The following is a 24292-nucleotide window of genomic DNA, read 5'->3' on the forward strand; positions in this document are numbered from 1 at the left end:
TACAAAGCTTTCTTTTTCCCCCTCTCTTTAGAGTTGATCTCTCTAATGTCTTGGACCTACATGCTTTTGACAGTTTATCTGGAGTAAGGTATGGTGATAATTTTGTTGTCTTTTATAAGAAAAATAATACCTGTGTATGAAACAGACACACTGAAATCCTGGCTCAAATTTGCATCTGAGTTTCTGTTAGAATTTCTAGTTTAGTCTGTCCTGTCTAGACCAGGACAGTCACATTTTAAAAATTATTGCTTTATAAGTGGTAATATCAGATGGAATTCCTTTCTTCTTCAAATGCCTGCAAAAAACTTTTTGACCATACAAAGTTAAAAGAGCCAGAGTTGGATTGTGGTTGGTTGGATTTTTTCCCAAAAATGCAAATTTGGTTTAGATTTGTACACTTCTCTGGTTCTTTTAAAGCGTTTCAAAATTTTTTCTGCTTTGTATTGTGATGAAATTGAGGCCACTGTAGATTTCACACAGAAGAATGAGGGACTGAGGTTCCACAGCAAACAAAGGCTCTACAAATTCTGATAACTGTATTTGTCATTCCTGGGGTTTTTAAATGCTGAATGCATGATTCAGCATCCTGGATGGGTGCAGAAGTAAAGTGGAAAGGAAGAGGGAGAGGTCTTTCTGTTGACTGTGTGTGCTGAAGCGCAGCAAAGAGAGTGAGGAGTACTGGAGCTATCATAAAGTGTCGTTGTTGGGGTGGTCACGACACAACGAAGAGTAATAGTCATAACTATCAACAAAATTAACATTCTTATTCTCAGTACAATCATTCTTGTCTCTCATTCATCTATAAGTGCTTTTAACAACTTTATCTTATAAAACCATGAACTGTAACCACTCTTAATGTTTAAAAGGAGTTGTAGGAATACCAGAACAAGGGTTCTAAAACCTTGCATTGTTTTGGTCAGCAAAACTCAAATCACACCTTCTACTATGAACACATATTAAGACTGATGAGATCTTGAATACCATACAACACTGCTTGATCCAAATGCTTGACCAAATTGACAACATAGATAGAGTTAGCAACCATATTTACAGAATTAGAAAACAAAGTAAAAGCTAAAAGAATAAAGCTTAATCAACTGAGGAGATCTCTGTTGAATTACTGTTTTACATTCTCAGTGATTATCTTTTCTCTAAGCTACAGCTGCTTTTCTGGTTTTCTCGGATCCATCTGTAAAAACTGAAAAACTGTTATACTTTCCACTGGAATAGGAGAACAAATTTGTTTCCCTTCTTTCCCTTCAAAAGGAATCTCTCTTCTCTGGTCTTTTTTTTTTTTTTTTTTTTTTTTTTTTTAAGGTTGCTTACTGTATGCTATCTAAAAGATTTTTTTTTGAACTGTTGTAGTTTATTTAGCAGGTTAGATAAAGATATATACTGATTGTTTAGAGGGTTGGTGTTATTTTTTATATTACACTGAGCTACTTTGGATTGGAGGTTTTGTACAACTTTTTAGATAAAGATGTGATGGTTGTTATTTTGTTTTGTTTTAGGAGTAGTTTTAAAAACTGAAAAAATTATAGAGTTATTACAAGGAATATTTACATTAATACTTTTTTTGTAAGATAGTTTTGGAGTATTTAATTTGTTTATTAAGTCTTAATTTTTTTTTTTAGCTTTTTTTTTAATAAATTCTTAAAATTGTTGAGGTTATTGAGGAAGCACAGTTATTTGACATGAGGGGTAAAAATTTACGGGGTAATTTGCTTTACGGGTTGAGATTAAAATTTTACATTCTTTGGCTGTATGCTAGGGTCTTAGAGCTTCTTACTAGTGGCTTGGGTTATCTAGGGTATCTAGAGAGGTGTCTTGGGTTCTTACATCTCTTTCTTTTCTTTGCACTAAAAACACATCTTTGGTAGTTTTATTTAGGGTTTGCTACATGTATTGAAAAATGCATGGTTGAGTGAGTAAAAGAATTTTAAGTCTAATCAGAATGTGAAAAGCTATCATTTAAAAAACTTCTACATTATTACTGATTTTCACATTTTTGAAGAAATTTAAAGTCTGCAGTCTTTTGTGGACTGGTGAAGCACAAGGGTTGGAATTTTTGTATAGACTACATTTTTGTATCGTGTTCTGTGTTTATTTGCACTTGATGGAACTTCACATTCTTTACTGAAATTTGTTTGAACTTTGTACTTGTTAAAACACAAATAAATCCACGTCCCCACAGGGACTGAAGAACTTTTTCAAGATTCTAGTGGTGAAGAATGGGTCTTGATGTGAAAATGAAACTTTGATCTGTTTTGCTTTACAAAATTGTATAGAAACATATAATATAACAGTAATTAGAAATTAACTAAATGATACAATTAATCAATAAGACATGTGAAATCATACAATTATCAAGCACTAAACTGTCATCTTAGGGTCTACAACAGCTGACAAGCTTTAAAACAACAGAGAATGGAAGAAATCATGTTCGGATTAATGTTTTTTTAAGTTTTCTTTGAAAATTGGTTCAGCTGTCAAATTGTCAAGTCAAAAGGACTCGAATACTTTTTTGCTGCAGAAAAATATTTGGGTTGGTTGTCAATTACTCTATCTAAGTAGAGCTGGAGCTTGGCTAGAGCTCGAAGTCTAGGTGGTGGGTATTATTTAACATACTTTCCAAAACAAAATTCTTAAAAACAACTATGAATAAGAAACTTTAGGGTTAAAAATCATTCACACTATGAAATCATTGAATTCTTCTGAAGTTTTTGTCAGGATGAAAATTTTTCAAACACGACAAACTTTTTCTTTAGAGATCTGAATCTGGTCACAATTAGGATTGTGTGCTTAAATTTGGACACAGAGTGATTAATTTCTACACAAAAATGAATTTATCATTTGAATCATATTATGATTTAAAGGTTTATACAAAAACTCATAAAATGGAGAAAATGTAACTGAATGAAAGACTGATTACTTAATACAAAATTGAACTTAAAAACTCTAAGAAGTTAACATTACAACTGAACTCTTTGCTGGAGTACTTTTATAACAATGACTGAAGAAAACTCATGAAATTAACAATCTGGATAACAACTTAAAACCTATGAGTAGTTAAGAGATAAAATTACAGGATCTTGAAGGGACACGTGTTTTATAGATGATCACACAAAGAAACAGAGAAACACATGAAAGCCGGCTGTAAATACTACAACAATACCTTAATGATCTTTCTTATCACAAAAATCTGAGAATTCTAATTATAGAATCAACTTATCAACAGGAAGTGTTTGAAGAGGTAAAACCAACTTTTTTAAGGTATTCATATAACATCAACAACCATCATTAGTCATCAGTATTACTTATAAAGATTAAGAATAATAAATGTTACACATTCAATATCAACAAGCTCCAAAACTCTAAACTGTTGTTGTCAGGCAGCGGATACGACTTTACAGATTGTCTATACAGATCTTCTATAGAGTTCAGAGGGGAGCGGGGGGGCAACTGGCTGGGCCAGAGTAGAAGGAAACGGGGGGGCAGACGGCTGGGCTCGTCTCTCTCCCAGAGACAGCTCAGCGAACTGGTGCAGGCATCATCGCTGCTGCCCAGGTGTAAGATAGAGAGGTTGAGGAGTCTGATAAGAAGACACGATGGCAGTTCGCTCAGAAGTTTTGGCGGCTTTCTCAGAAGCCTTGGCAGCTTGCCCAGAAGTTTTCACAGCACTTGCACGTTCTTCAGAGATAGATTCAACAGGTTCAGAGGCCCCGTTTGCACCCCCCTATGAGTGTCTGATATCAGCCCCAAGTCTTCGACTGCATCCCGCTCTGCTTTCTATTGTTTCAATGCCTCAAAGAGCGATCTCCGCGTAACAGCTAAACTGATAGCGTTTTCATTTCTTGTCCTGATAATTTCTCACAATCTGTTTTTGACTTTTGTTCATGCCTTAATATTAAATGTAGCACCAGGATCGGTGCCAAAACCTTGAGTCCAACTCTCCTTTTTTCCTAACAAAACTTACCATGCAGTTAAGACAGTCTCTTCTTCTTGAAATAAAATATTTCTTATTATTATTAGTTGGTGGCTCACTTAATTCCAGGTGTCTTGATAGAAGAAAATCAGGTCCGGACCTTCTTATGGCACTTACTGCCACACTCGCTTCACCAACCACTGCCCCCCCCACTCCTTCCCAGTGGGTCACGGTTGCTAATCGCTGGGATCCCGATAAGGGTTCGACTGAGTATCTCGATAAGGATATCTTATCACGTCAGGGGGTCACCAGATGTCGTTGTTGGGGTGGTCACGACACAACAAAGAGACCAGAAGAAGTCTCATTTGGCATCTCTTTAATACAAAATATGTCTGACTTTTTATACACTCTGTGATAGTTTATACTTCTTCTACCTTAACTATTGGCTACAATAAATCAACATAACACCATTGGTGAAAAGTTACAGTGACTTAACTAACTTTCTAAAAATACTCCATATAGCTGCGTAGCACTTGTCTTTCTTCTGTTCCTCACTTCTCTTGGTCTCCTTGGTTACAGCCTTGAAGACAGCTCCTTATCAGCTACTTCTTTGCTTCTTGCTCCTTCAGCTAACCGGCCCACTGTTAGCTCCTTCCACAGTAAAGGAGGGAAAAGGAGGGTCGTATCAGCTTCATTCTTCTTCATGGATACAGACTTTTCACTTCAGATAATGGAACGGAGCAATTCCTTATTCACAGGGAGAAATTGCAGGACATGCAAATTAGTAACCTCTATTACATAACATGTACTTGTGAGATTTCCCTCTGAACTGGTACAGTACTATCAAAATGATAGGTTTTGTGGGTTTTTTGCTGGCACTGGCTTTTGTCTAATCAGAGAAATACTGTAGTGTTTGTTTAAAGATTTTTACCAATGGCAGCATCAGCGAAATACAAAACTAGGCATCCAAAACGAAGTCAAGGAAGGAGGGAGACTGATATATCCTTTAGAGGCAATAGATAACTGTTAATTTATAAACTCATGCTCCAAGTTCTTATAATTGATCAGCTAACTGAATTGACTCATACTGGAGCCACACAGCAGAGATAACGCAGTAAAAAGATGTGAACCAGAAAAAGATTGTTCCTGTTAACAGCAGTTCACAGTTAGATCTGATTACTTGTAATATTAGGTGGTGTTCTGCAAAGTTTACTAGTTTGCTGCACTCCACAGATCTGAGAAAGTTCTTAAGGAGCTGACAAAAATATCTTTATTGCTTTCCTCAGTCTAGTCTTGTCTCTTATCTCACTCAGTTACTTAGAGCTTCCCAATATTTGGTATTAAAATAGAGGAAACACTCTAAAATGTCAGCATTTAAAGACAAATTCTAAATTATCAAGAAAATTGTAGACTACTTAAGTAAAGTTCAGTTTATTTTGTTTATGTTTGAACTCAGCACAGCAAAATTGCTTACCCTGTTTTTATTTCCTAGACACTGAAATACTTGCATAAAATATCAGTGGTGGTTTCAGTACCATCACCTGAGTAGAAAAATTCTTTGCATCGAGCACCACTTGAACACAATACACACCAGTACATTAATATTTTTTTCTTTTAATGGCATACTGCAGGAAGGATTTCTGTCAGCAGAAATGGTGTGCCTGTGTGACAGAACCATGTAGTCTGTATATATCCTGAAGTCACAGGAAATACATCATGAATTCTGGATTCTCAGAAGGGTACTATGAGAATAAGACAATAAAGCAAAGGAAATACTATTTCTGTAGCAGACAGTGCCTTTTTTCACCACCATAAAGGCTTCTTAAAATTTTACAGTTGTCAAATTAGGAGGAGGGGTTTTTATGGGCAATCTTCTCTGAAGTGGCAGAGGGCATTATAGTAACTTGTGCTACAGTATTTCTTTTCTGTGTGTTATTCACAATATAGAGAGAAAACAGTACAGAAGACGGTATTTGAAGAAATTTTGTGCTGTCTTGATTGAGACAGATGTGGATGTGGAATCTAAAGCTGCAGTACAGTTTTGTGTTGTCACACAAAAAGATGCAGTAGGACCCTAAATATTAGTTTACAAAAGAGGTTCGCAAGTAGAGCTTGAACTTAGGGTCTTGTTGAGTAGAGAGTATCTGTTTTGAGTTAGCAGGCACACTGCACAGTGGAAGTGAGCTGTACAGCTGAGAAGTGAAAGCTGGTATACAGCATTTCAATTCGTGCTATAGATTTCATTCTCTCAAGCAACAGCTCTGTACATTCTTTATTTTCAAATAATTGTAAAGTTTTTTAAAATGAACATCTATTAATAAATTCTAGTGGTTTATTTTTTCTTGCTTGTTTTAATGATGTTGTTTGCCTTTTTTGCAGAAAGGAGTATCAAGGGTTTTGTATTCATTGAAGTATAAATGTTTTTAATCCTGAAGATATTGCAAATTAGGACAGTAATTCTCTTTATGTTATAAAAAGCCTAATTTTCTAACAAACAATTAACTATATAAAATACAATTAAACATTTGTATTTTGAGATTAAAAATTAATTAACTGCTGAAGCTTATTCTGAATATATAATCTATCTTTGATATTTCAGCTTTACTCTGCAATACTGGAATTTTTAAAATTTTGAAATAATGACATTTTGCCAACCCTACTGAGATGTGACATTTAACTTCATTTATTTTCAGTTTGCAGAAAAAGCTTGAGCATGTAAAGACAACACATGCACATCTAGATAAGGTAATTACCAAAAATACTGCTTTTATGTTTTTGCAACAACAGGGCTGTTCAATATTGCATGCTAATTTTGTTACCATTTCAGAAGGTTTCAGTTAGGGAGTAATGTGTTCTAGGGTATTTGGAAGATGACCTAGATTATACAAAAGGAATGTGCTTTGTGGTAGATAGATTCTAAATGGCTATATTAAGTCTCACTTTTAAAAATGGCTTATAAGCTTCCAGTGCTCCAGACAGTCATGTCATTGGTTGATTCACATTGAGAGTATTAGTGAACCAAATAGAACTACTTTTTTTTTAGGTATTTGCAGAAACAAGTCCTAAATTTCTAGCCAGTCTGTCCTGTGGGTTTTCTATCCAAAACAAAATCTCTCTGGTGTACCTAGGTGGGTAGGGTTCACCCATAGGCCACGAGTCCCCTCAGTGGCTGCAAAAAAGTAAAAACTTCCATTTTTTTTAAGATGTCTTAGAAAAATGAGCTTTCTGCAGATTTCTATGATTAAATTTAATTTTCAGGTTAAATTATGGTGCATACAATACCTGTGTTTTTTCTTTTTAAACTGCATATTTTAACTGTGAAGTTGCTGGTCTTGAAAACAGGAAAAGGCAATTATAATTTAATTTTGGAACTAAAGATGAAATGCAAAATCAGTTTGTGCTTAACTATAATTACAATGACAATGTTGATATTTTTGTTTAATCAAAATTTTAAAATATGCTCAGTTATAGACTCTTAATAGATCCCTAAAGTAGATGGAAATGTTAAGTAGAATCCTTCCTGAATGTTATGAGTTGTAGTATCCTTATATTATTAAGGAGATTATTGTAGTTTTGTAGTGTGGAGCCATTCGACAGAATTCACTGTTACTATCTGTGTTTAGTTTAACACCCACATATTTAAGATGATTGTTGAGACATTTGAGGCATAATGAGGGCAGAACAGTTCTCACAGTATTCTGCAAGTCCTTGTTGTAAGACAAAGTGTGCTTATTATCTTCATGTTGAAGGTCAACAGAAACAAACTGCAGTGTGCTGGGAGCACAGGGAATGTCGGTCTGACGTGTTTTGAAACTGCTCAGAGTGTTAGCTCTTGGTTATTTAGATAAGTTTACTTGGTCATTAGGACAAACATTTGCTGCTTGTTGCTTTAATTTTTCTTTCCTTAAGTTAGACTAGTCATCAGAAAGTAGTTGTTTGAAACCATTTCAGGAAGTAATTCCCTCTCTGTTCTTTCATACCACTGAGCAGTTACAGTGACAAAAATAAGACATTATTTTGTCTTCAAATAAATCATTAATTTTAAACTACATGTTTTATTTTCATATTTTCTTTTGATAATTGATCCTGAGCAGTTAGCTGGCACAAAACTTAACTTCAGACATCTTGATTTTCTGAATCTATTCCTACATAGTCTGTTTATAAACAGCTTTTTTTACAAGGCAAGTACAGATTGCCTTTTATGAAAACTGTGTTGCTTATTTTTTGTCTGATAGAATTGTCTGCAAGATCAGTAAGCCAAAAAAATAGCATAGTTAACCATATTTGAAAGCTTGATCATAATAATCTGTACAGCAAAGGATTACATGGTAGCAGCTAATGGCATTAAACTGTTTGAGGCATTGTGTATGCCCTGTAAGTGCACACCCAATCAGAAACAAAAAGTAGAGCTTAATTTAGCGAATTAGAGCAGAACAGAAATAGAGATTTTTTTTTTTTTAAATTTGATCTTGTCATATACTTGCCTTTTTATGAGGCCAAGTCATAAAGCATACTTTTTGAAATTACTGTTATGGGATGTTTATTCAGTGTGGTAATAATAAATGCATCTTGCCGTTTGCAGGCTATAATTACAGTAACATTTGAAGTGCCAGGAAATATAAAAGAAGAAAACTTAAATCTCTTTATTCAGGTAAGTAATATATCACTTTGAACTCAAAAAATCATTGTAGCTTTTTATAGAAACTCATCTCATGCCACTTTGTTTATGGAAACAACTTTTTCTTTTCATAGAATCTCCTGTGGGAGAAGAATGTGAAAGATAAGACTGGATGCACCATGGATGTCATAAGACTGAAGGTTAGTCAGAAATTATCAGCTTCTTTGTTTTATGCTTTCCATCTTTACACCTAAAAAACTGCATTGTGCTCTCACTTACAGATCTATCAAAGGTGCTGCTGATCACTGTAGCAGAGCAGGTGAAATGGAGAGTAGCAAGTTTTTGTTCCATGAAGGACTCAGAAAGAGATATCTGGCAGAGGAGCAAACATTGATCCTGCTTGTTTTGAATGGGGAGGGCAGATGTATAGTCCTGGGACATCAGTGGCAGGGTTAAAAATTAAGCCATAGTTAAATCACTTTTAATTTTTTTCCTCCATTGCTTTGAGAGTTTCATCCGTCTCACATATCTAGGGTTGGGATACTGTAGATTGGATCCTATAGATTTCTAGGTGTACTTAAAATTGTTGCCATAATATGCACAAATTAAATTTGGCGTAACATAGGAATGCAGTAGTAGTTGTGGTCTACAATTAACAACTTTTTACAGTATATAAAGTAATATACAGTATTATACAGTATATATGCCAGGCTGTAGTTTTAAAGACACAGCTCATAAGTATTCATCTTCATGGGCACTTTGTATGTTTTTCAGTTGCTTGGTTTGGAGAAGAGTAGAGGTGACAATTTAGTATCTACTTTCATTTACCTTATACCAAGCAGCCAAGTAAATAATGAAAAAATGAGAATCCAGTAATTTGTCAGACTGTAAGAAATACAAGAAAGTAAAGCTCTTGTTTGTTACCTGAGAACCCTTAACCATCATAGATAGCAACATTATTATTCTAGTTTTATTAGAAGGAAAGTTGTTTCCTTTCTTTCTCAGCAACAAAATTAGAGTATCCTGGTCTTCTTCTTTCTAATAAATAGAAGAGAGTAGCCACTGATGTATCTGAAGCTCCCTAAAAAGCAGTAATGCACAAGCACGTTTTTGGTATATTGAGCATTGGAATCAAATTAATCCTTAATGAGATGTGAAGCCTGTGATAAGATGTGTGCTGTCCCTCAGTCACAGACAAATACAGCAAAGCAAATGAACCCCAGGCAACTAATTACACAATAGGTTCCAAAGTTTGTTGCTTTTATGTTTATATTTTATCTGCAGTCATAATCCTTTTGGTAGTAATAGTCGTAGAATTCCAGCTAATAGGTCAAATGGAGACTTACTTCATGAAATATTTTTAACTCTTTCCTTTTTTAAGTAAGTGTCCTGGTTTAGGGCAAATTCTGGGAGGAACTTCCAGGAAGTATAAGACATGTTTTACAGAACGTGTTCCACTAAAATATTTTAGAACATTTTGCTATATAGTGATGAAAACTGTTTTAATAGAGCTTTTGATATGTGAATTAATGGACTCACACTGACTGTGATCCCTTCTAAGTCTGTTGCTGGTTGTTTTACTTCACAAATGTTTATTCTTTCTCCAATATTCAGAGATTCTGTTTCAGGAAAGTAAATATACTGAGCATAAGAGCTTAATTTGATTAATCCGAAACAAACATTTTTGTTCATTTTACATCATTTTGTTGGCAGGCAGGCTTTCATGGACTCCCATGTTAAACACCATATATGTATTCAAAGAGGCATAGTAGATGATGACATCTAATTTTTGTTTGGGCAGGCCAGGTACTGACAAATGAACAGAAGACAAAGTATGATAAAGTGGAATTCTTAGCCTTTAACAAAATAAGGAGATGTGAAAATGGATGTTATGAGTAGATGTGTTGATTGATAATATGTTTATTTTGTCTAACAAGTGCATAGGTGCCAGAAGTACTGTTGCCTGCTTGAACTTGATTGAAAGTTTTGGTTCCCCTCTTATATATTTTATTTTTAAAGTTTTGTTTATATACCCTAACAGTTATTTTTCTGATAAGGGACTGGTATCTATTCAAGGCAAATCTCATCAAGTGATAGTCCAAGGTGTCCATGAGCTCTATGACCTAGAAGAGACTTCAGTAGTCTGGAAGGAAGATGAAAAGAGAACAAACAGGCTGGTCCTAATTGGTAAGAGGAAATTACACATCTCCTAGTTTAAGAAGCTGGACAGACAGGCTCACAGACTTGGCCAGTGAAAAGCAATCAGGCTAAACTGGCCAGAATTAGTGCAGTGAGCATGTTCAGCATAACCCTCTTTTAAAGACTTATCCATCAAAACTTCCTGAAGTTCAAAATTGCAGCTGAGAGAAGTCTACACTATCCCTATTAGTGCCACAAAATCAAAACAAATCAAATCAATAAAATACTAAGCTTTCATAAATTATGTTGGCATATTTAATCTTATTTCTGTAGTTGTAAATTGGGTGATGGGAATAGTTTGAATGTTTGATCAAATATTTAGTAACTGTAAGGAAGGTTATTTTAGCTTTAAAATGTTTAAAATCAGTTTTGGTTTTGGAAAACTTGCAACGCTGAGGTTCTGTGTTTCTATTTTCTGTTGATTTGTTTGCTGTGCAAAGTATTTTATTACCAAAAAAAATCCTACTTTTTTCCCCTTTCCCTTATTTGTGCAGCTTGAAGTCTGCTGTTACCTTAATTTTAATACTGCTATTCTCACTGATTGATATAATAAACACTTTCTTAGATTAGAAGAAGCTACTTGTGTGTGATTTTTTGTAATGCGCTCTAAGATACAGTTAGATATTTTATTTCTCTTTACAGGCAGGAACCTGGATAAGGAGATCATCAAAGAAGTATTCATAGCCACTGTGAGAGAAGAAGGAGGAAACAGTTGACATAAAACTATAAAGAAAGATGAAATGTCTGGTTTGATTCTGCAAGGATTTTAGGGGAGAAAAGACTGAATGGCATGGACTATTGTAGTTTCTATATCCTCTTGCAGTTTATGCAACAGTTGAACCCTGAAGTCTTCCTAAGAATTCCAGCTAACCTACTGCTTTAAGATTAGCTCTTATGGTCTAGAATCAAACACAATTCTCCTTTTTGGATTTGGCTGAAGCTGTGTCAGCAACATCATGTAACTGTGCAGAAATGGAGAGAGGCAAAAGGCTGTTAGGAAGCATTACTGTAAGGGTATGGGAAACATGTTTGAAGCCTAGTGCTTTCTCTTGCTAACTCTCTTCCACTGGGAATGAAGCAATAGTGATTATTGCCAGTGATGTAATCACAGTACAAAATGTTTAGTGTTTACTATTAAACTGTCTTCCATCTCTTTCCACTTGCTTTGTGATTTTTGAGTGTATGCACCCATCCCAGGTACTGTTCTACCTGTAAACCTGTTGTGTAATGAAACCAAATACACAGGTAGCAGAGGCACAAGATCATGTGGAGTAAATGCTGTCTACAAAAAAGCTGTGAATGCAGTGTTTGGTCACATTGTCAGCAGTTTGAAAGAGGTAGCTGAACTCTTCGATCTTCTAGGCCATCACCCTGGCAGTTCACGATCTGGGGAAATGAGGACTGCACATTTCCACTGTGTTCAGGCTGTTCTGCAATTTTTTCTTATGGGGTTCTGTGACACTACTTTGAAAACCTAGTGTGAAGATTTTATCTCTCTACTCATTACAATTTAGAGTTTAACTTCCTGCCCTGTACATTCTCCAGTACTCTCTGTTCACCTCTTAGCTTTAGAGGAATTTTGACTACAGCTGTGTGAAAGCAAAATGAGTCAATGCAGGAAGATAATATAGAATTAGAAATGTTTGCAAACAAAATTCTAGAACATGCAGTTCTGAAGGATGGACTTTCAGCTATAGTGCTTGCTGTGGATGCTTGGTGATGTGTCTGAGTAAGCAGAAACTTGTTTTCACTACAAGGAGTGTTTTACTTGTCTCACAGCTAACATTAAAAATAAAGAAAGAGGGCCATTCTCTCAGTCTCCTTCAGCCAGTGTCAGCAGTCTTAAATTTTTTCACTTTGCTTCTACTGGAATATATGAGTTTGGAATTTGTTTTCAAAAGAGCTGAGGATGAAGACATTAATCTTTCACTGCCTAGAGCTGGTGTCTCAACTGATTAAAATACTTAAATCATGTATCTTAGCTAAGATAGAGCTCTTTACTCTCCCAGTAGATACATCAGTGGGCATGACTTCATTGCTCACATTAGAAGTAGTTTTATAACTTGAAGTAGTTTTATAACTTGAAGTAGTTTTCAGGATTTAATTTTTTCTCTAAAGCAAGGTATAAAGAGAGCAATCTGCTTACACCATGTTGCTTTCTGTTTAGCAGACCTTGGTGACATTTGAGTGACCTGTTATAGCTGAGTGATACTGTTTCCCATAGCAGTTAGAACTCTTCATTTTTAAAACTAGTATATGTTCTCACACTGTTATGGACTGCATAAATGACACATAGTCCTGCATGAAAATTTGTCAAATGATTGCCATCACTGTTACTCATTGAGTAATAAGATCACATGAATTTAAATTTGTGGATAACACATTTATAATTTTTGGTGCTTTTGCTTCCATTTGTCATAGGAAAAAGTGATCAAAATACCTCTTATCTTATAAATGCCTCACATAATGGAGGAACTTTTTTCTCTTTGAAGCAATTAACCTCTGAAGTGTTGCTAACTTTCAATTTGAAAAAAGTTCAGAGACCTAATAAGAGCTTCAACCATGAGTCGTAAGGGTAAAAGCCATGGATGGTTTACACAGAATCATTTTTTGGATGCTTATTTTTTAATATTTGTTCACCCACCACACTCTAAAACTTCCATGATGACTGTCAATATACCGGGGGTTTTTGTTGCTTTAGAAGGGCATCTCTGCAGCTGGAAGTATAGGCTCTGCACTTTGTATAGCTCATGTTGGTACCACTTACCCTTTCTTGCTAGGACTTTCCCTGCACTACTTGCAGTGTTCGTGTCAGAGAAGCTCTAGTCAGTATGCACATCTTTGTCTCTGCTTGTCTTCTGTAAACTGCCTGCATATTTCAAGGCATCCCCTGGGATGGAGAGCAAGCAGCACCTCAGCAGGGGTGGAGTTTGTACTCCTCTTGCTGGCTGTCAGGATGCCCCAGTGCTTTGTTCCCAATTCTGTTCACACTCAGTGACACTAGAAAAATGCCAAGCACCTCATCTTTATCCCCATCTGTTGCCATCTTGTTGCAAAGGTTTCATACCTTCTTGGTGATTTCTCATGGGCACTTTCTTACCTTCTTGGTGAATCCTCACGGCACTGACTCCTTCTCAGCACAGCCAACAAACCCCATCCAACCTTCTCAACCAGCCAACCTACTCTTTTACAATACCTCTCCTAACTGGATCCAGCTGTGGCCTATTAAGGCCTGTTGCTAATTCTAGATAATTAGCACAGCTGTAACTCCTTAGGGGCAAGGTTACCTTCACCACTATCTCTATTCTCCTACATTCTATCTATCCACACCCATCTCCCAAGAAGACCACTGGTTACATTTCCTGGATATTTATTTAACCAGTATTTTCTGGTCTGTTCTTACATGCCCAGCCTGGGGTGCTATGTCATGTCTTTGCATCATGCCAGAACCAGAAGAGGAGGAAAGATAATGACAGCTCTGTAAAAGCTGTGAAATTGCTGTAATATTTGTATTACTGGGAGCTATGCCAAGGATGGCCTTCTCCAAAGAGCTACAATTGGGTTGAAGTAAGGTTGTGGGGGAGGGTGAAAGGGACAGGCACACACCACTCAGGCCTGCCTTGGAGTTGTGGTATGGATGGTGGGGCAGCCAGGGGATGCTCAGGTTGGGGTGAGGAGGGATCTGGTGAAGACAAGCATTAGCAGCTCTTCCTGTGCAGGTTCCAACAGGGGCACAGCCACGCCTGAAGAAATGATGGCCATCTAGACTGGCCCTACTTCCCAGCCAGATGGCAGTAATGGTGCTTCAGTCCCTCCACCAAGGGCCACAAAGCTCTAGGTAGGAAGTGATCTTGTCAACAAACCCCACACATTTTGTTACCTAGAAGAGGCTGAGTTGTTTCTGTCCTAGAGGCAAATTGCAATGATTTGGTCACTCCTGTGCCTTCATGAATATCAAACATCTGCAGAAATGGACTTTACAAAGCTCCATTTTCCCCCACAATATACTTTCCACATGTTTTTGGAAGCTCTGTTAAACTTTAACAAAAAATATAATCTTGCACTCCTGTGTCATTTGTTTATATCACCTGTTAGGTCTAATCTTTAGAAACTACCTGGGAAGATGAATGGATGGTTTAATTTATTATGTCCTTTAAAAATTTAGGCAGTTCCAAATTTGGTAGTATTTTTCTAGATTCTTTTAAATCCTTATGTAAAACCTCCCACCTGCTGGAGCATGGAACATGTTGTCCATGTTCCATTCCAGCTCCTGTAGGCAGGATGTGACCAGAGGGGACAGGGTTGGATTCCCAGCCACCTGCTGTCCTCTTGAGCCACCCTCTTTCTCAACTGCTGTCAGCAGCCCTGTAGAGTTCAGAGCAACAGCATCTGCCTCTCCTTGTGGGGCATTTCCTCTGCTACCAGGAACATGGGGCCAAACAGTATCCTTTTTTTGTTACTCCTCCTGCAGTCCACATGAGCAACCATAATTTGCTCACCTGCACTGCTCTACAGCTTCACATTACATCCACATTTGTTGTATAAATTGTATATACATTATATACACTACATACAGGTCCAGATCTGCATGGTTTTGACTGATGGTAGGTGAATTGTTTATAGCAGTGGGATTCCAGTGCTAGGCCTAAGCTGCATTTCTTGTCTCCCCTTATGCCTGTACTCCTCTACAACACTTGTCTCCACTTCTCAAGGTCGCTGATATTGTATCAGTCATGTTTCCCTATTCTTCATCCTTACATTAAAACCATAAATACCTCATCCTACACAGAATGGCAGCTTGTTAGTACTAGCTGTAAAAACACTAGCTGTAACATCCAAGGATAAAAAAGTAAAACAAATTAGCAATTTACACCTGGCCAGTTAGAGAAACTGCTGTCACAAATAAATTGAAGAAGTCAGAGCTTCAGGCAGGTCAGGAAAAGATTGGCCAGACCAGGTGTGGCAAACCTCAACCCTGAGGCACACTCAGTGCAAAACCTGTGGCCTGTTACTGGCAGTGGCATCCTGCAGGATGACAAGGCTACGTTCCCATCCCAATGCCCTACAGATAGTCCTTTGCTCTTCCAGCTGTGTAGGTGCAGCAAAGGGAACAAAGAGGAAATCAGAGTCTGGCTATGGTCAGCAGCTTCACAGAGAAACCCGCTCAAGGCATCAGAGTTCCAGTGCACCTTGGCCTCAGTCCCGCACACCAACATCCATAGAAATTTTCAGAAAAGAATGCAGCTGTAACAGATTAAGCATCAAGCAGTCTAGGATGTGTATGGCCCATCAAGAAATGAGTAAAGCACTTGGAACTTGCATTTACTTTAAAATACTGGCCTAAATTGTGGTTTCATTGTAGTGCTTCCAGTCTTTGAGCAGAATGGACTTACTGATCTTACTGTCACTCAGCTAGTCTGAAGTACCTATTAAATTCACATTGCTCTCTTAATAGGATTCAAATCTGCTGCATCTCTTTCAGTTCAATAATTTCAATTGACAAGCACAACTAATTTGTTATTTGGTTTCTTTATTGCTTTTTCTGTACTGTTCTTGAAATGTTCAAGCTTCTTTTTAATCAGAATGAGCAGCTAATAATAATCTTATACTGTTAAAATTGGTATTTTTTATGATTTCACTTAAATGCAACAGTAAAGGCTAAATCTCTCTGTCTTGACCAGTGCAGAATTTTGTTTTAATTCACAAGAGGCTGGTTAGAATCACAGCATTGAATCTCATCTTATAGAGAAAGTTTATAAAAAACACCTACATATATACTAAAATTGCCTGCTAGCAATATATAACAACATAATGCCATTCTAATGTTACAAGATGAAAGGACCTGGTTGTTATAAATTGATATGGCTGCTATCAATGTACTGGGGGCTACCTCATCAAAGACTTGACTTTCCTATGACATTTAAGCTGTACTTTCCAGGAGATTTCAAGCATAACCATAGAATCACAGAATCATAAAATGATCCCACAGAATCGGATGGGATTTTCAAAGGCCATCTAGTCCAACCCCTGCAATGAGCAGAGGCATCTTTAACTAGATTGATTTGCTTATAAATCACAGTCTGAATGAACAAAACTTTTAAAATCATAATGGTTGTATTTGCTTCTTGGTAAATGTTCTGCTGCTTGTTTCTGAAAACATGCCTGTGGGACCAGAGTCTCTCTTAGAGGAATTGGAGGAAGATGAGAAAAACGAAAACTGACACAGTTGCTGGAGTTCTGGTTTGCAAACAGGGATATCAGAAAATCATATCTCAGAGGACAGCACATAATTGAGTAAAGCAGCATATTACTTAAGCTGAAATAAAGACTTTGCTATCCAATAAATAAGAAAATTTTACTCAGTTAAAGTCAGAAGACCTCTGCTGTTGTTTCCAGGGGAAACCGAATTTGTTTCAAAAGAGGATTTATCCCAGCGGCTCTATTTCTTTGTTTTTCCCTTCTAGTAGCCGATGTACTCACAGGTAGGAAAAGCCACATTAAACGAGTATTTGGTGTCATCTAGCGGTAACATTTGTTTCAGCAACTTTGTCACCTGTACAACGATGCAGATGCAGTCTTCTAGGAAATTCTATCTGATTTTGGTCTTATGCTTTCTTCTAGTTAACAAAGGAGAGAGACTATGGAAAATAAAAATCTGTATCCCTTTATACTTATGGTTCACTCTAAAATCGGAGTGAGATTTTTTCCCCCTGCAAAGTCTTTCCTCTTTCTTCTAAAAGTAAGAGAATACTGACTTCATGGTTTTGATGGAGGACTTTGCTGACACAGTTGCAATATTGAATTATGATATCAAAAGTGCCTGAGAAGGTAAGTTTTAGCTTTCCTGCCCTACTGCCATAGAAAGAGGGATGACTTTAATCATGTTCTTGAAAAGAGTGGTCAGAGTGCAAAGTGTTGCATTCAAGAAATTTTTTCGTTTGGTGGGGATTTTCTCCTTACATCCCCCCACCCTTCAGTTATTCCTGATGCTACAGGATGGACATTGTTGCTGATTAATTATATAGCCATGACAGTGACTGGATGGGAATTGGCATCATTGACATAATCTGATCCAAAGTAAAACCTGACAGGCAAAGGTCAACAAGAGCAAGTCAAACCAGCACCCTCAGTTAAACAGGTAGGTAGAAATAGCCCTTTTCTTCTGTGCAAGAGGAGCATCCTGGGGAAAAAGGACTGGTAATTCTAGAGTAACTAAGCACATTACTTCTCTAAAAGCAGTGTGGTCTAAATAAGACAGACTTGTTCAAGCGAGTTCAATGACAGATTCACTTTTGCAGTGGTAGGCTGCAGAACCAGGTGAAAGGTCAGGCAAAACCAAGAACGGAAGACACATGAAAACAGAAAGCTAGTTTGATAACAATATTCCAGATTACACACGTAGTAATGGATATCCCTAATTAAACATCCTGCCTGGCTTGCAGGTCGTGAGAAGTAAGAGCAAACTCTTCAGGGATGAGCTAGAAGATTTGGTAAGTTACAAAAGAAAAAAGTAAATCAGACTTTGTCAGCCTCTGCAGATCTCTGTCTGCAGCCAGAGCAGATAAGCCCACAGAAGGAGGCGCTGCTTCATCACTTTCCACACCTCACCGTGGCACCTGCAGTCATCCAGGTCCTCAGCTGCTAGTCAGGATTTGCATATAAAGCTCTTGAGGTATTCTGAAATTACACCTTTGACTGGTTTTCTATGATTTTTCCCTGGACCTTACTGAAAGGTTTCTTCCAGACTATTTTTATAATTTTAAAGGACTGTTCACATGCCTGTCTAATCTTCCAGAAGAAAAAAATCAGAGTAATTTGAATATGGAAAGGTTGTTTAGCAGACATGGTATGTTGCTGTGAGAAATTTTCTTCCGTTCATCAGCCATTGTCAGAAGATAAAACAAGTCCCCTGGCATAGCTGAAAAATTACATGACCTTGACATGAGAAAGAGAATTCTTAAAAGGAGAAAAAAAATCTCAAGTGCTTTGTCCAATAATATCCCCTTAAATGGCAGAGTCAGATACAGCTGTGTGGTGAAGTTAAGTATTTGTTTTTCAGTGGGTGCAAAAAACCCCCAAAACAAATGGTTAAGCAATTATGCAAAGTGATCTACATCATGATGTTGACACTTATTAAAGAATCACTGGAATTCTGTCTGTGACTCTTCCTTAAAACAGGGCTTTTTAATCCTTAGGTGTCAAAGTGCTTTCTAAAAGGCCAGTGAATTTGTTTGTTGAACTGAGACTTAAACATATCGTGCCTTTCCCAAAAGCTCAGAAATAAAGCTGCTATTAAAATCCTCCTCCATTTGAAGGAGCTGTTTTTCTATGCTGCTTTATTCTTTTTGTTTGTTTGCTTGTTTGTTTGTGTTTCTGTGTTTGTGCTCCTGAGTAGTTTAAGCTTTGAGTTCTTGTCAGAGGTACTACGACTCAGAGCAGAGTGATGGTATTTTGCTTTTATTCTCTTGCTTTATTGTTGTAGAAGGCAAATATATATAAGGCAAGGAATACCTGTATCAATCATTATGTTGACTGTATATCTTCCTTCAGATATGTTAGTGAAGTGGTGTTGTGGGAACATTTCTTTCTTTGCGTTTTTAAACTTTTTATTTGCTTTGACTTGATGTTAAAAATCATGGGCTTTTAAAATGGATGAAAAACAGATCTCTGCTATCAATTCAGTTTCCTTTTCATGTACTAATCTATTAGTACATCAAGAAAAACAGCAGTATTTCTGCAATTTTTACTACCTAGCATCCCTGGGCTAGGAGATAGATAGTCAGGATAAATTTGAGAATATATGTCCCATTTCTGTGTTTTCACTGCCCAGCTCCCAGCATCAAACCATTGTGTCTCAGCTGAGGTTTTCATTTTAGTCAGTAATTCCACTACTGAGAAGGACGGATACATACAGAGTACATGCTTACTCGTAAGGAGGGGACTTTAGATCCTGAAGTAACTTGTTTGCTGGGAACCCACAGTGCTCAAGTGGGTGATGATGTGAAAGAGGCCATTTGGCTGGCAGTATCTGTAAGATGTAGAACACTGTAGAACATTGTGTCATCTGAGGATTATAGCCTGGAGGGTCTTGTCATATGTCACTCTCATTGGATGCCATGGCAGTAGCTATTTCTTGCCTCTCTGAAAATCAGACTGGGAATCTGCAGGTCTGCAGCAGTAGGAACAGTTTGGAAGCTGTGTTTTATTCTTTGCGTATCATGTGCTGGAATGACAATCATATGGATAAATTTTCCACTCTTAACTGGTGACATAATTGGTAAATAACCATAAATGGAAGTGTAAGGCTTCCACAGTGTCTATGAAATAAGTTCCTGCTAAATCAGGCCTTGACAACACGGTGCTTACTTGGCAGTACAAACAGCTTGTTAAACAGAACATATCTATCTCCGTCACACAGTCTAGCAAGATTGTGGTGACTGCACACTTAATTTTACATAAAGTAAGATTACCTAACCTATTTTCAGTTTGAGAGAGAGTATCACTCACATGAGAGTGGGCAAAACTATTTGAATAAACTTTCTGCATCCTTTGGACTTTTTGGAGGATGTTCCTTTTATACGGGTTGCTTTCTCTGATGATTGTTCTGGTTCCTTCTCTCAATCCTTTTCTTCCTTCCTGTTTCTCCTGATTAGATAGATAGTAACAGGCAATTTTATAAGTCAGACCTGACTTACACAACATTCATAAGTTGCTGGCATAGCAGTAAATCACTTATCAGTTATGAGAAATATGTTTTCAGGGAATTTTTGCTGTTTGGGCTTTGTAAATCAATTTGCATGTAAGTTTGTGTGAAAATGTTCCTTAAAACAATCACCCTGTTTTACAGTAATGTCAGACTTGCAGCTGCAGTGAAATATAGCCTTTCTGGGGATTAAGTAAAATTTCCGGAAAAGAACTCGATGGATATCCATGAGTTCTCAATAAAACTGCAACAAGGGAACTAATTTTCCCATAAGAATATAAAATACATTTTTTCTGTCTTTTCCAACATAATGGAAATGCTCGCATGGAAAAGCTTTAATTTGTGAACTGAAAGACAAGACAGATAAAGTCAGTCAAAATATCCACCAATTTTTCAATTTTATTTTCTCTTTTAATTTAACTCCTAAGTAATTTACATTTTGAAACAAAATCATTGCAAGTTTAAGAAAAAAAGTAGAAAATGCCCCATTTGGAAGCACTGGGGTTTAAAAGTTGTTTTGTTCTTATTACATAATAATACAAATAAAAATATATAATTTTATTTATAAAAATAAAACAATATAATAATTGAATTGGAATTTTTGGTGTGGTTTAAATAAACTGACATTGTATTTTTAGAACTTTCTTGTTTCAATAGCTCAAGTTAACAACTTACAGTAAGTGCATGCTATTCCTGATATGATAACACCACTGTAAGAGGAACTGGATTATCCAGCTCAGTGGAGGATGAGAATTGGTGAGGCAGCACCTTGAGTGCTGTGTCCAGCTCTGGCCCCTCAGTTTGGGAAGGACCTTGTGACGCTGGAGCGCGTCCAGAGGGGGCAACGAGGCTGGTGAGGGGCTTGGAACACAAACCCTGTGAGGAACGACTGAGGGAGCTGGGGGTGTTTAGCCTGGAGAAAAGGAGACTCCGAGGTGACCTTGTCACTCTCTACAACTCCCTGAAAGGAGGTTGCAGTCATGTGGGGATGGTCTTTTTCAGCAGGCAGCAGCTGACAGAACCAGAGGACACAGTCTCAAGCTGCACCAAGGGAAATATAGGCTGGATATTAGGAAGAAGTTTTTTACAGAAAGGGTGATAAAGTACTGGAATGGTCTGCCTGGGGAGGTGGTGGAGTCACCATCCCTGAATGTGTTCAAAAAATGACTGCATGTGGCACTCAGTGCCATCGTTTAGTTGAGATGTTAGGGCATGGGTTGGACTCTATGATCATGAAGGTCTCTTCCAACCCAGAGATTCTGTGATTCTGTGAATTTAAACTTCAAAACATGGCACCATGGGGAATGGCTGAATTAATTTTGAGTACCCACATTTCTATCTGGAACACATATTGCATGAAACAACTGTAAAAAATCTAAAACTCAGGTATTATACCAGTGCTGAATTGTGAACTCAAAGGCAAAACTTGCTAAGTTAATGGCATGGGTTCAATTTCCCTGCAACATTTGCAAGCTGATACAAAATATTTTTCCTTAACAGAAAGGAAGCGTCATGTCCATGGCAATTTCCTGTATGCTGGAATCAAATCAGAACTGGGCTGGGCTTCCATAATCTGCCTTCAAGAAAATCCGTTAGTATTTTTTGCCATCTTGCAGAGGGGACACTTCAGGTCACCAGGTTAACTGAATTAGAAGTAATTGTGTGGCCATAAAGGGCTTCTGTTGCAATGGGACAGACTTTCCTTCAAGTCCACACAGGCAACAATCCAATTCCCAGCTCAGTGCATGAAAAACCGGACCTAAAGGGACAAAGGCACTGGTATAATGCTGGTAAAAAAAAGATGGGCAAACACAAAAACACAGCTCTCAAAGTAATTAACACTGCCATGTTGTCACAAGACAAATGAGTTATGATAAACATTTTAAGGCTCAGGAATTAAAAAGCTTTAAGAATCAAGTAAGAACCCAAGTAGGGGGTGAAAATGTTCCTAAACTAAATTGCATATCTCAAACCACGTTTCTAAAACTGGCATTCAGAAAGCTAATTGTTTTAGTTGGAAACTGAACAAATTTAACTGTCACTCCATTAAGCTGGTTTTTATTTTAACAACCTTTAAAAAACTCACTCACAACACAGTTTGGTAACACTAAGAATCTATTTAGCTGCTGTTTCCCAAGAAGACATTCCAGACTTTTAAGATCAGCCCAAGTTGATAATTGTTCATTTTTTGAAGATACACAGGAGTAATCAGTTAATGCACTACAGTATTGGCCATTTACAGAGATCTCCACTTCTCAATGACATCTGCTGAGAACAGGACTGTGTTGCTATAAAACAGAAATTGAAGCACATACCCATGGATAAATGTATATCCACATAATGCTAATCTGGGTGCTGGAAAACTGAGGAACTGAACTAAAAAAAAGTAAAAAAGTGTTCCTTTTCTTCAGCTTTTGTACTAAAATGTTCAGGTTCTCTGCATTAACTTCCTCATCCTTTGCACTTCTCCTGTGAAGGCTGACATTTCATTTTTTAAAACAAAACCTGAGGTCTCCTTGAAATAGCATGACTTTGCAGCACAGTTTTCCAAAGTATTACAAGAATCATAATGAAAGAGAGGTTACATAAACTTTTGGATGGACTTACCAAAAGCAGAGCTTGAGTTTGAACTAAAAATTTTACAGTGCTCAGTACAACCCATTACACTTCTGGTAATGTCTTTGTCAAGGCAATGCTTGAAAAGACTGTAAAATACACTTTTTCATTACTGTACATAAATTACATCCATGGAGACAAGCAATTCTGGAAAATTGTCATTGATTGCCCCTCTTAAAAATTACATTCTGAGAATGTCAGTGTTTGTAGAGTTTTAAAAATTTATTCAAATTGATATATTTTTTTCCAAATGCTCAACACATTTCCTCTATCCCTATGAAAAATGCAGTCAATTCTTTATTTCAAAGACTATCACATTTCTTCTTACTTTGGTCATGTGTTTTCCTTTATTGGGATCTTATCTGTTCTTTCTAATGCTTTCCATCTTTGTTGCTGTTTTCTTATTGGGTACTTGCTCTGCTAGATACCAGTTATCTGATTTTATTTCAGCTTTCACTAATGCAATGTCATTATTTCATTGCTGGCAGTGCCCAAAATTATTTAAGATACAGCTACTTCATTTAAATTGTGCTTGGTTTATATTAGGGATATGAGAACTGGCGTTTCCACAGGGCAGATTTTTCCCTTCTGCTGTTTATAATACATTCTGAATAGGAAACCACAATCATGACTACAGGCTAGAAGGTCTAACAAAAGAAATGAGATTACTGTCCTCCTGTATGTGCTCTGGCCCTCTGCTGCAGTATATGGCCCACTATAAAGGTATTCTGCCAACAGAGCTAGAATTCTTGTATCTGCTTAAATGGATTTCTTTGTTTAAACTAAACTGTTGGGCCTTGCCTGCTGTAGCATGTGGAATGTTTTACTGTGATGGCAACCATCCCTGCCAGATAAATGTATGTGTAGAAAATTATGTCTTAATATCTGCTATGATCCACAAAAAAGCTTGCAGAAATAGGGCTTAAAACCATGAGTTCCTCTGGTTACCATTCATCAGGTGACTCTCAATAACTCTTAACAAACTACTGAATGAACTCTCAGCCTCCGTAGAAGACAAAAACATTTTACCCCATGTTTGCCTGGCCATCTCCTATCATTGCAGTGAACACGTTGCTTTGTGAACCATAACAGTCCACCAGACTTCTGAGTGGTGTATGAGTAGACTCCTTCACAGAAATGAGAAAAGTGCCTTACAAAACGATATTTTCCTGCTCAGATGCAGGTCTACAGGGATTTCCTAAGCACAAGAATGACATCGAGGTTACGTGAC

At 37.1% G+C, this 24292-nt stretch overlaps 1 protein-coding gene across 6 annotated transcripts in view; it reads left to right on the top strand.

The window, feature by feature from the left end:
* LOC121347891 (COBW domain-containing protein 1-like) overlaps positions 1-12568 on the top strand; it is a 30392-nt gene extending 17824 nt beyond the window's left edge. For 4 of the 6 annotated variants that reach the window (XM_041426889.1, XM_041426892.1, XM_041426891.1 and 1 more), the window contains exons 10-15: positions 32-88; positions 6619-6670; positions 8508-8576; positions 8678-8743; positions 10601-10730; positions 11385-12568. In XM_041426889.1, the coding sequence (XP_041282823.1) occupies positions 32-88; positions 6619-6670; positions 8508-8576; positions 8678-8743; positions 10601-10730; positions 11385-11458 (448 nt within the window). In that variant the 3' untranslated portion in view covers positions 11459-12568. Of the gene's footprint in view, positions 1-31; positions 89-6618; positions 6671-8507; positions 8577-8677; positions 8744-10584; positions 10731-11384 lie in introns of all 6 variants that reach the window. The other 2 variants (XR_005954296.1, XR_005954297.1) reach the window with 2 other exon arrangements.
* The last annotated feature ends 11724 nt before the right edge of the window (positions 12569-24292 follow it).

Source organism: Onychostruthus taczanowskii, unplaced genomic scaffold (genome assembly GCF_017590055.1).
Source record: "Onychostruthus taczanowskii isolate IOZ18803 unplaced genomic scaffold, ASM1759005v1 scaffold96, whole genome shotgun sequence".
In the NCBI taxonomy this organism is placed as follows: Eukaryota; Metazoa; Chordata; class Aves; order Passeriformes; family Passeridae; genus Onychostruthus; species Onychostruthus taczanowskii.